Here is a 13,458-nt window from a genome sequence, read left to right on the forward strand (position 1 = left end):
GCTGTTTAACGTTGTTTGTTAGATAAATATCTACATTTACACTAAAATGTAGAGGTTTTGTTCTAATGCTTAACAGGGAACAAGAACCTTTTTTTCTTTTCCTCTGACTTCTTATCTTCTCAATGTGAATTATTAAGGACGAGCTCGGTTTATTAATTCCTTTTTTTCATTTGACATTTTATCTGATTCGTTTCATTGTATTGTACACTCTAAAAAAAAGGCTCGTAATCATAGGGGAACCTTTTTTAGTGCTATATAGCACCAATTTTGGTGCTTCAGTGGTTCTTCAGAGGTGCTTTATAGCACCTTTGTCAAAGAACCGGTGAAGAACCTCTGAAGAACCGCTGAAGAACCACTGAAGCACCAAAATTGGTGCTATATAGCACTAAAAAAGGTTCCCCTATGATTACGAGCCAAGAACCATTTTTGGTGCAATATAGAACCTTTTTTTTTTAGAGTGTAGGCCTATTTTGAGATGCAAATTAACTACATTATTAACGTTATATAGGCCTAAATTTGTTTGAAAATTACAATATTACAAAACAAATTCATCTGTTTATAAAGGAAAAATGCTAAAAAATGCATATTTTATACATCAAATTAATTTGGCTAAGATGTCATCCTCTTATAGGCCTATTTATAATTCAGTTGCATTTGTGTTTTATTCTTTTCTTTATCATGCATTATTTCGACAAAAGAAGTCAGAAGTAATTTGCTGGATAATGTAGTTGGCAGGTGCATCATCGGAGCGCGCTTCGCTGAAGGTCAACGCGTGTCTCCTTCAGGTCGTCTGGAGGTCTTTCTTCTGTTTTAGCTCAGGTATGTTGAATTAATTAAATCAGCCGTAATTAAAACTCAAATAAAGATGACCTTTGCGAGTTTTCCTTCATCTGAAATCTGGCAGATATGTTGAATTAATTAAAACTAAAAAGGGCCTGATACCTTTATGAATTACCGCGTTGAACAATATCTTCCTTTTCCCCCCCTCCTTATTTGAAGTCATTTTAAAATGTAATTTACCTCATAATAACACAATTAATTTGCCTTGCTCTTCAACTAACCATCACTTGAGATGTAGCCTACATGATTTTCCGCATCACAGTTGTAAATAAACAGAATAAATCGGGGACACAACTGCACACCTGTTCACTTGTGCTAAACACTTTCATCAGGGCTTAGTTTTGACTTTTGCACTGTAGACTTGATAACATAAAAATAACCAGAGAGAAATATCTCGAGACATCACCGTTTCACGTTTTGATTGCAAACAAATGCACACTTAATACACACATCTATCTCTCTCTCTCTCTCTCTCCCTGTCTCTCTCTTTTTCTCTCTCTCTCCGGTGAACGGTATAATCCCCTGCCGTTCCTGCTTCTCTCCAAGCCCGTATTTAATTCCCTTAAACCCCCAGCTGCCGTTCTGGTTCCTCTGTGAACACGACAGACTGTGAAGCGCTCCCGGTTATTAATAATTCACCAGCCACTGCACGAATCCATCCACAGATCAACCCGACCGTTCCGCACGGGCCACGCAGGGGTAGCACGTTTATTTTGGCAACTACTCTTACATAGGCTACTTAACACACATTCGTTATTCGAAACGTTTGCGCGTTATTCGTTTTGGCGACCTAAAAAGTCCACATCCCTCTCACGCGTCGCATATGATTCCGCAATATTGCCCGAAATGACGTCCTCTCCATAATAATTGATCGTGTAATCCATGCAGTGAGGAGGAGGAGGAGGAGGAGGTCATGGAGATCAGGTCTCCTGCGAGATTGATGGAGACTGAGCACCGATTCACCCAGAGTGCGTGAGCTGAAACCGCGCAGGCAGAAAGTTGCTGTCGGTGGCGCACGGCTCGATCTCGACTGAAGCCGCCGGAGAGACGCTCAAACCGGGGGATTCGTACCAGCGAGAGGTTCGGTGAACGGATGAGCGCTCGTGTTGCTACCCGTAGCTTTCACTTTTTTTTTTTTTTTTTGGTATCTGCTGAAAGACAGAAACGCGCCGGCTGATTCCTGCGAAAGTTTCCGTGCGTAAAAGTTGGCCGTTTTCCGCGATCCACGGGCCCGTCCCGCAACCCGGTTCTTCTGCTTCCGGTATCAACGGAGAAAGCCGACTCCACTTGCTTTTCTTCTTCTACCACGCTCCTTTTTTCGGGGCAAAGTTTTTCCCCCCTAAAGGACTAAAATGGGTCTTTGAGAGTGTTGGCAATATTCCCCGCTCCACAATGGTACGTGCTGCGTAAATCAACTTTGCTCTTTTTATTTCTGCTTTAAAATGCTGGTAAACACGGAGAGAAGGACTTAGATTGATATTTGCCAAGCAATAACTGGTCCAGGTTCATTTTGGGCGGTTTTGGCTTTGCGTAAAAACTCTGGACGTACAACATGTGCTCTATATCTCATTCGGCTCGATGCACATAATGCCATGTGTGTGTGTGTGTGTGTGTGTGTGTGTGTGTGTGTGTACTGTACTGTTTGACAACACTCTCCGTTAGAAGAAATACTGCTATCTGAACTGGGAAGTTAGTTTGAAACCGTGCATATTTTTTTCCTGTAATTGATGTATGCTCGTCTAAAGTGAATACAGTAGCAATGCATTATCATAAACGCAATATCACCGTTTAACTTTGACCCTGTGTGGCACTCCAACTTTCATCACTGGTGTTCTGGATTCATCCGTTTATGGCGGTGGATAATGAAGTGTTGTGTAGGATAATAAGCCTTCAGTTTACACGCTTTTCATTGTTATTGGGATTACAGGCGACACATGCACATGTAACATGCCATTACTGAAATTGTTCCACAGCGCAAGCCTTGTCACGGGACGACAGTCGCCGCCCACATGTCGTCTGTCAAAGAGAACAAAAGCCTTGAGGGGGTTATATATAGAACAATAGTGCTGGATGAAACTTATTTCGTGTCTATACTAACTTGTTTGGACTGCAGTTCTATGTAAAGTCAGTGCATTTTGATTATAGCACTGATTAATGCATTGCATTTTTAGTTTTTTCTCTCTTGCAGTTCATTTATTTTGCTTGCACACAGTTGTCGTTTTATGTGTAAACACACTGACTTTTAAATTAGAATAATTGTAACAATAATAATTTACAACAGATTTATCGACTAGGATGATAAATCCACTGATATTTTTCTGCGCTCTTAGAAAAAAAAGGTTCTAGGGTTTCAAAAAGGTTCTATGCAGAGACATCTAAATATTTGCATAATACTTTCATGTTTAGCTGGTTATTGATTTTTTTATAGTGATAAAGTATGGTTTCAAGCTTTGTGTTAAAAAAAATAAAATAATTCAAACTAAACGATGGGAACGTTTCTAGGCCATTGGATTTATAAAGTGCCTTCTCTTTTGTGTCCACTTGGCCGATTAGCAGAAGTCAGTTCCAAAAAATGTTATTAAATTATTAAAATAAATGATTAAATTACTGGAATTTCCAACTTCGATTAGATACCCTGACAAATCTCTGTTCAATACCATGGGAAAACTGCCATATATACAGCCATAAAGATAATTTATTATCTCATAATTTGGGTAATTTTGTTTTAATAGCTTACACACTGCACCGTGAGGCTTTATTTGACTACATTTATAGTAAAAGACAAGTAAACAGATTAATGCTTACAATTAAAGCTACAAAAGTTATTCAGTCAAGGGCAGCGAGTCATTCTTTGATTAACATGACAGACAGCAGCAGGTTTTATTAGGCTGCTGTCACTTTAAGAGCTTATGCACGGATCCAATATACTGTTACACAGCATGCATTTCTCAACTATTTACGTTCTAAAACTGACTGTATTTACCTGATACAAGATACAAATGAAATAAACAGCGCTTTTTAAGTAGGTTTAATGTTAAATAACGGCATATTCTTCACTGTATTAATGAAATGCATATTACTACATTGAGACGTAGTTAATTCTACTGTACAACATTAATCCTGTCACAATTACTTTGTTTAACTGAACTTTTATTTTGACGGGTTGCCGTGAAGACGTTCGAGTTCCTGTGTGTGCGTTTGTGATATGACGATAGATTTTGTCGAATGAAACGGTAAAATGCTCATGAAGTGACTGGACATGAGGTTCATGCATTCATGTCCTCATATATTGAGGCGGCAGAGGCTGAAAAACACTGCGAGTTTCAGTGTGTGTGTGTGAGGTAAATGAAACTGCGCATCTACGCCATTCATTCACAAACATGCAGGATTCATATTTAAACAGTATTTTTGCGACTTTATATTCACAGACACTAGTATCGCTATTTGATTTAAAGCTGCACTATGTAAGTTTTCTATCCGCTAGAGGTCGCCTATTCAAAACAAAGGCGTAGTTTGATGGCGCCACGTTTGAGAGCAGAATCTTGGGACATGTGGTCTTCACCTCACAGCCGGTGGAAGAGAATCGGGATAAGACTCGGGCAGAAATCATCTTGATGGAAGTGATTATTAACGTTTCTGTAGTGTGAAGCAGAAGCAGGACCGAGTGTTGTGGAGCTGAGCAAGGCCGCTGGAGCGATTCTTAATAAGTTAAACACAACACACGCCTTTGTTCCAGTGCGGGACTTTTATTATGACACTGTCGGCGGCGCCACTTCCACTTTTCCGGTCATGAGTATGAGGTAACGCAGCTCTGATTATCATATTAGACACATCTGAGTGTGTTGAAAATTATGTTATGATGTTACTCTGAGCGTTCGCTCGGCAGCTACTATGATACTTGTTCACACTGCAGTGAGAGTAAAGCGTTTCTGCAAAATAAACCCAGAGACCGAGGGGAACGCTGATATGACTCAATCGACAGGCGACTCCCTCACACGTCCCGGGTTCCTTGGGTAAAGCTACACTGTGTGATATTTTCCCCCATCTAGCGGTGAAAAGGTATATGACCATCCAGTGAATATTAGTTTCTGTTCCTCTCAATTCCGATTTCGTTTTAACTCCTACGGTGGCCGATTTAGTCCAAGATTAACATGGCTTCCAGTTCGACCTCGTCCACATTCGAAACGGTGCCATCGAGTGTTAAAACGCGAAAGGCGAAGCTTGAATTTACGGGTATGTCCCTCTTTGGCTGATATACTTTCAAGATGGAGGGACAACATGGCGACCCGCATTCGAACCCCTCACCCGTATGTATTTTCAATTGCATATTATAAACTTACGAGAATACTTTATTACTTGAAAGAAGTAAATATACATTAATGAGCACATATATTTTTGAAAGAACTAAGTGTTTTTAGCTAAGAATAAACTAAAAAAGTTACACAGTGTAGCTTTAAAATAGCAATTTCTCACGATTTACAAATAGTTGGAAACATTTGGGATATTGTAAGTACTCAACTGAACAAAATATATAACACTGGCCTAGTGGTTTTTGGATATTTTACTGAAAAAATGTTACATAGTGCACCTTTAATTGTACTGACCCATATAGTTTTATTTATTCATCAAAACTTTAACGAATGAATCCTTATGAAAGTTACAAAAGTGAATTTAGTCAAGAGTAGAGAATGTTTTTTGGTGGTGTTTTTTGGTGACAGCAGCGCAGCAGGAATATTACAGTATAATCTTGGATTATCAGACATTACACAGCTCAGTGCCTTCACGCAGTTCATTAATAAACCAACGGTTTGTTATATCGACCTTATTCATGCTATAGCCAATATGTCGATGGTTGTAAATTTATCAAAAATCGGCCAATACATTTCGGCGGCCGACACATCTGTGCATCCCTAATTGATACCAATACATATCAAAATGTCAATATTTTTTTACACTAATATTAAATGTGTGTGTACTGGCCATCCCACTCTCTAGTATCAGTTTCAGCATACGGAGTATAGTGTGTCATTATAGTGATGCAAAGAATACTGAACTAAAATATAATAGTGTAAATACAATCTTATAAAAGTTTGGAGAGTGTTTTTGGCATGTCTTTTAAATAATCCTGCAGGTCTCCTGCATGCATAAACACACACATTTCTTTGAGTTTTAAGCATTGTATTTATAGGATGCTGGAGAGGACGTATTCAACAGCTCACACACGCACAGCTCTTTCACAACGAACACAAGGAACTTTTATTTAAACATCATATCGGCTGAATTGTCAGATCCTCAGGAAAGAACATCTGTTCGGTGTTAGCTCGGCTCTAACCTCAGATAGCTTGATTTTTACTTCTCACTAGACAGACCACAATAAGCCGATCTGAGGAGACATCAAGCTATTGGCAATCAACTAAAGCACATTACCCAGGTGTCCTCATTTCAGAGTCGAAACGTTCAGCTATTTATGCATCGGCCTTCTTTATTTTCAAATCGCTGCACACGCATAGTTTTCAGCTCTCCTCCACTTTGACTGGCTTTAGAATCCGGATTATATTTGATTGCATGACTGATGCAATATAGGCTTGTACTTGTTGATGGTTTCCAGATGGGTCTGAATATCAGCACATTAATGTGGATAATTATTTGTTTACCCGCTCTCTTAAATGGCACCGACCCAAATAGGCCACTGCAGAAAGAAACGAGGGAATCTATTCAAAGCGGACTCCACATGGGATTAACGTCTTCTCTTAAAAACCCGAAACTTAATTAAGCTTCCAAACAACAATCAAAGATATGAGGAGTTGACAGCTAGTTGCATCGCAGCTATAGCAGGCCGTCGTCAAACATCGACAGAAATGCATCTGGGTTATACTTTGATGACAGTTGGAATGAAGTTCTACAATAACAAACAATGCGTCCTATAGTTTGTTAAACATGAAGGTTTTTTATGTTGACTGCAAACTTGGACGTCTTTGAGATCGAAAATCCTTTATTTTGCTGTCAGGGTTTGATTTGTTTATCGAGAGAGTGGAGGTATTGATGTTAGTATAGCAATTATTATACAATCAGCTGAAATTTCTGATGTTTTGGGAATTAATTACTGTAAACACAGACATTTGTCTCTGCATGGAATTTATTGAAAAGCACGTGTGCCATGTGTTTAGTGCCCCCTCTGGCGGAGGGGTGTTAGTTCACCTGTCAACTGGACCTGATCTTATGACCAATCAACATTATGACCAAGTCATTTGACACAGATGTCTCTGATTAACTGGCTGTTGGTTTGAGCTTTTTCTTCTATTGCAAGCCAATGATGAAACGCTGGTTATCTGCATGTTGTCATGTCCATTAGTTTCATTGTCATAACTGCATGTCTAATCGTAATGATTAGTAGTCTGACATTAAATAGCATTTTAAGAAGTCTGTACCTGCACAAAGCTAACTGTAAGAGTACCAAATCTTGCTTAAATACAGTAGGCCTATGTATAAAAGTCAAATTTAGTAACCGGTCTGAGATGGTTCAGTGAAGGATCCATCAAATCTGTAACTCGTCATTGAAAGCTCCTCTGGCTACAAGCTACACTGGCCCAGTGGCCCGCATTATATGTGTTTGGTGTAGGCTACTAAAAAAGAGCTAGCTCATAAGAATCATTTGTTCGGGAATCAGGGATGCAAACCTTAAACATACAATGTATTAAAATGCAAGCACTGATAATGAAATTGATCGTGCTTTTTCGTTTCAAAGACACATATGTCATTATTTTACTTCCATAGGACTACATTGCTCACTCTTCTATATAAGAAAAGAACCAGCTCAAAAGAGTCATTTGTTCGGGAACACTGGTCACGCTTTACGTTTTTGAATCACTTAAAAGAACTGGCTCATACGAGTCATTTGTTCGGGAATCAAATTACACTGGTCGCGTTTTACGTTTTTGAATCACTAAAAAGAACTGGCTCATATGAGTCATTTGTTCAGGAATCAAATTACACTGGTCACGCTTTACATTTTTGAATCACTTAAAAGAACTGGCTCATACGAGTCATTTGTTCAGGAATCAGACTACACTGGTCACGCTTTACGTTTTTGAATCACTTAAAAGAACTGGCTCATATGAGTCATTTGTTCAGGAATAAAACTACACTGGTTTCCCTTTACGTTTTTGAATCACTACAAATAACTGGCTCATACGAGTCATTTGTTTGGGAATCGGACTACACTGGTTGCCCTTTACGTTTTTGAATCACTTAAAAGAACTGGCTCATACGAGTCATTTGTTCAGGAATAAAACTACACTAGTTGCGCTTTACATTTTTGAATCACTAAAAAGAACTGGCTCATACGAGTCATTTGTTCAGGAATCAAACTACACTGGTCGCGTTTTATATTTTTGAATCACTAAAAAGAACTGGCTCATACGAGTCAATTGTTCGGGAATCAGACTACACTGGTCACGCTTTAGGTTTTTGAATCACTTAAAAGAACTGGCTCATACGAGTCATTTGTTCGGGAATCAGACTACACTGGTCACGCTTTACGTTTTTGAATCACTTAAAAGAACTGGCTCATATGAGTCATTTGTTTGGGAATCAGACTACACTGGTTGTGCTTTAGGTTTTTAAATCACTTAAAAGAACTGGCTCATACGAGTCATTTGTTCGGGAATCAGACTACACTGGTCACGCTTTACGTTTTTGAATCACTAAAAAGAACTGGCTCATACGAGTCATTTGTTCGGGAATCAGACTACACTGGTCACGCTTTACGTTTTTGAATCACTTAAAAGAACTGGCTCATACGAGTCATTTGTTCGGGAATCAGACTACACTGGTCACGCTTTAGGTTTTTGAATCACTTAAAAGAACTGGCTCATACGAGTCATTTGTTCGGGAATCAGACTACACTGGTCACGCTTTACGTTTTTGAATCACTTAAAAGAACTGGCTCATATGAGTCATTTGTTTGGGAATCAGACTACACTGGTCACGCTTTAGGTTTTTGAATCACTTAAAAGAACTGGCTCATACGAGTCATTTGTTCGGGAATCAGACTACACTGGTCACGCTTTACGTTTTTGAATCACTTAAAAGAACTGGCTCATATGAGTCATTTGTTTGGGAATCAGACTACACTGGTTGTGCTTTAGGTTTTTAAATCACTTAAAAGAACTGGCTCATACGAGTCATTTGTTCGGGAATCAGACTACACTGGTCACGCTTTACGTTTTTGAATCACTAAAAAGAACTGGCTCATACGAGTCATTTGTTCGGGAATCAGACTACACTGGTCACGCTTTACGTTTTTGAATCACTAAAAAGAACTGGCTCATACGAGTCATTTGTTCGGGAATCAGACTACACTGGTCACGCTTTACGTTTTTGAATCACTAAAAAGAACTGGCTCATACGAGTCATTTGTTCGGGAATCAGACTACACTGGTCACGCTTTACGTTTTTGAATCACTTAAAAGAACTGGCTCATACGAGTCATTTGTTCAGGAATCGAGTTCTCAGCTGGTCAAAATACCATCATATGTAGCTACGCACATACAATGAGCGCATTTAGCTCAGCACACAGCATTGTTTTGGATGTTCGGCAAGTTTTGCAAGCACAAAATGTCATAAAAGCCAACCAATCAGGTTGTGGACATATCCCTGTTTGGTATCTTTAGGTTTGATGTTAAAATGCCAATGTAAATGCTAAGTGGACCAGTCCAGGACTAAATGGGTTTTTTTTGGTCCGGACCAAACAAAACAAGCGAACTGAACTACAAGTGTGAACACAGCCTTACTCACACAGCTCTAACTAACTGGCCTCCGTTACACTGGTCACGTCTTACGTTTTTGAATCACTAAAAAGAACCAGTTCATACGAGTCATTTGTTTGGAAATCAGACTCTACTGGTCGTGTTGTATCCCTATGTTGCTTGCATCTTGCAAGTACTCAACAGAAACACATTTCTACATGTGTATACTGTCTTTTTATTGCTTTGCATTCAATGCAACCTCACATTCACACCTAAGATTTTTAGAACAAAAAATAAGCTTTTAAAAAAGTTAAAAAGGAAGACGCAGATTCAGCAGATGGAGAATCGCCACTGCGATTCAAAGCCGGTGCAGCAAAAACAGGGCTGGTTTTGGATGATCGTCAATGGAGAATGATGCCTTTTGTGTCCAGATGGTGTAGTTATGACATCTACCAGCAGGGGCTTAATTCTAACCATAAGTAGTCGTATAACTTGTTCTGCACTGTTTGTGCTACAGCCATGAATGACTCTGTAACTGTAACGCAAGGAACTCGGCATCGAGGTAGCCTGTTTTGTACGGGCATGAAAATGTAATCTAATTATTTTTAATGTCACTCACCTGCCTTAGTTTTTCCACTGACGCTAACAAGCCATTCACTTAAAAACTTTAAACATCTTCTATTTTGCTTTTAAAGTGGTAAAATAATGATTCATCCTGTATAATAGCTCATAATAAGACACAACTCTGGCTTGCAGTTCCTATGCTGACAGAATCAATGTTTAGTGCCCAAACAGCTCTGAAAACAAACAATAAGCAATCTAACAGCCCACCCTCCTCCTCGGGTTCATTATTACTGCTGTTTCCACGCTCATTTCGCTCTCGTGGCTCCTCTAGAGATGGAGGTATGAAATATCACATTTTTCCAGCATTTCTCCCTGAAGTGGCCCTGGCAAGCGTTCACACGGCATACATTTCTGCTTTCATATATTTCCCCCTCTCACCACTTTTAAAAAACAAATCCCCTCCCTCCCTCGCTGGGCTTTGATGTGTCTGCCGTGTTACCTGGGTTTGTAGAGCGTTAGCAGTCATGTAGAAGTTCTGTCGACTGTCAGTTTCTCTTATCTGTGAACACATGAATTGGGATGTAAAAAGGTGTATTTCGTAAAAAAAAAAAAAGTTTTAATTGTGGGTTGTCGTTGTGAAGTTGAAATTGTATATGAACGTATACGCCAAAGTCGATGACTTTAGCAAAATGGATGAAATTGCATACAGAAATTTAAATATTGTAACATTACTTTCATGACAATTAATACAATTTCTCACCCCAAATTCTTATTACAGTAATGCAGACCTTTTTTTCCTAAATGTGATTATCTTCGATGATTCTCATATTTGCTGTCATTTTGTTTTATTAAATCAGCAAATATTAAATGTGACAAACACTACCACAATGTAAAAATGGTTGACAATTTATATATATATATATATATAATACACTACAGTATCCAAATGTTTTGGGATGCCTGCCTTTACATGCAGATAACCTTTAATGACATCCTATTCTTAATCCGTAGGGTTTAATGTGGAGTTGGCCCACCCTTTGCAGCTCTAACAGCTTCAACTCTTCTGGGAAGGCTTTCCACAAGGTTTAGTGTGTTTATGGGAATATTTGACCATTCTTCTAGAGGCGCATTTGTGAGGTCAGGCACTGATGTTGGGCGAGAAGGCCTGGCTCGCAGTCTCCGCTCTAAGTCATCCCAAAGGTGTTCTATCGTTCAAAACTCGCTCACCAATTTCTTTATGGACCTTGAGTCCATCCCTAAAGTTGGGAGCGTGAAATTGTCCAAAATGTCTCGGTCTACCAAACTTTACACGTAGCACGATGCAGTCAGGCAAGTACCGTTCTCCTGGCAACCGCCAAACCCAGACTTGCCCATCAGATTTCCAGTCAGAGAAGCGTGATTGGTCACTCCAGAGAACACGTGTCCACTGCTCTAGAGTCCAGTGACGGCGTGCTTTACCCCACTGCATCCAGCTTTGCATTGCACTTGGTGATGTTAGTCTTGGATGAGCTGCTCGGCCATGGAAACCCATTCCCTGAAGCTCTACACGCTGTTCTTGAGCTAATCTGAAGGCCACATGAAGTTTGGAGGCTGTAGCTATTGACTCTGCAGAAAGTTGGCGACTTCTGCGCACTGTGACCCTCAGCATGCGCTGACCCCGCTCTGTGATTTTACGTGACGTACCACTTCGTGGCTGAGTTGCTGTTGTTCCCAATTGCTTCCACTTTGTTATAATACCACTAACAGTTGAGCGTTGAATATTTAGTAGTGAGGACATTTTACGAATGGACTTATTGCACAGGTGGCAACCCATCCTGAGAGCGACACATTTTTTCACAAATGTTTGTAGAAGCGTCTGCATGCCCAGTGCTTGATTTTATACACCTGTGGCCACGGAAGTGACTGGAACACCTGAATTCAATGATTTGGAGGGGTTGCCAATACTTTTGGCAATATTACATTCGTTGACGTGCGATTATGGCTAAATGTCAGCACGGCTGTGATTAGGCTATAGGCACAAGGCCATAACAGCCGTACTTATATATAGCCATATTGCATGACTACGAGTGTAATATTGCTCATATATATTTATATGCTCATAAATAAAGCGGTTCTTGACACGAACGATGAACGGCCGCTGACAGTCTGGAGCTCACGTCTCCCAAAACGTCTAAACAAATGTTTTACCAGGTGCTATGTTTATATATAAATCACATATTTGAGGTCTAAACAACTACATTCTCACATAAAAAAAACTCTTAAAACTATATTCTGTGACACAATAACAGTAGTATTTGTAAAATAATAGTAGGTTTGCTTCTCCGCCATTGACAGTGTAGATCCGGCAGAAACAAGCAGAGTGATACAAATCGTGAAATGGTTTCCATGTGATATTAGTAGAATATCGCATGGCTGGAAAAGGCCCAATCAGATTCGAGAACCAGAACTAGCATTTGGTATTCTGGCAAATCTGATCACGCTATTTAGATCACTTCTGAAACACTAGTCCTCTAAACGCTAGATCTCTTCTGATACATGTAAGTTTACTACGGCCTTTATCTCATGAGAAACATCCAACCCAACTGTTTTATTATGTTCGTATAAATTTGTACAATGTAAATCATACAAAAAATGTATGATTTTCCAAGTTGTGCTCAATGTAGAGTCAAATGACGTCCTGGTGAAGTTTGACCTACTCCAGCTCCATCTCTGTGGACCTAAAGGGTGGAGTTATGTTTAGTGATAGGGTTAAAGGGATGTTTCACCCAAAAACGAAATGTTTATGTGTATCTGCTTACCCCCAGGGCATCCGAGATGTAGGTTTCTTTGTTTCTTCAGTAGAACACAAAGGAAGATTTTTAACTTGAACCGTTGCAGTATGATAGTCATATAATGCATGTCAATGGGGATATTTTAGAGTATGAGAGCAATGAGAGTAAAAACACATAGACATACGAATCCTTATTAAACCATGCGGCTCGTGGCGACACATTGATATCTTAAGACACGAAACGTTTGGTTTCTGCGAGAAACTGAACAGTAATTGTTATTTTTTTACCTCTTATCAGACGAATGTCATCTAGTATTCCCAGCACCATAACTTCCGGCGAATAAGGTCAAAATACTGGCGCGGGCAAAGATATATATACGTAGATGCCTCATTCGACCAATCCACGCAGGCACTAATGAGGAATCTATGTTTATATCTATGATCACACCGGTATTTTGCATGTATTTTGACCTTATTCGCCGGAAGTGATGGCTGATGCAGAGCCAGAAAAAGAAATACATTTTTAAATATGGATAT

General features: G+C 39.5%; 1 protein-coding gene across 7 annotated transcripts in view; it reads left to right on the forward strand.

Annotated features, from left to right (window-relative positions):
- Positions 1-1,700: 1,700 nt before the first annotated feature.
- Positions 1,701-13,458, forward strand: part of nfixb (nuclear factor I/Xb) — a 203,752-nt gene continuing 191,994 nt past the window's right edge. For 5 of the 7 annotated variants that reach the window (XM_079828376.1, XM_079828365.1, XM_079828359.1 and 2 more), the window contains exon 1: positions 1,763-2,235. In XM_079828376.1, the coding sequence (XP_079684502.1) occupies positions 2,233-2,235 (3 nt within the window). In that variant the 5' untranslated portion in view covers positions 1,763-2,232. Of the gene's footprint in view, positions 2,236-13,458 lie in introns of all 7 variants that reach the window. The other 2 variants (XM_079828366.1, XM_079828379.1) reach the window with 2 other exon arrangements.

Source organism: Gobio gobio (assembly GCF_949357685.1).
Source record: "Gobio gobio genome assembly, chromosome: 1".
Lineage (NCBI taxonomy): Eukaryota > Metazoa > Chordata > Actinopteri > Cypriniformes > Gobionidae > Gobio > Gobio gobio.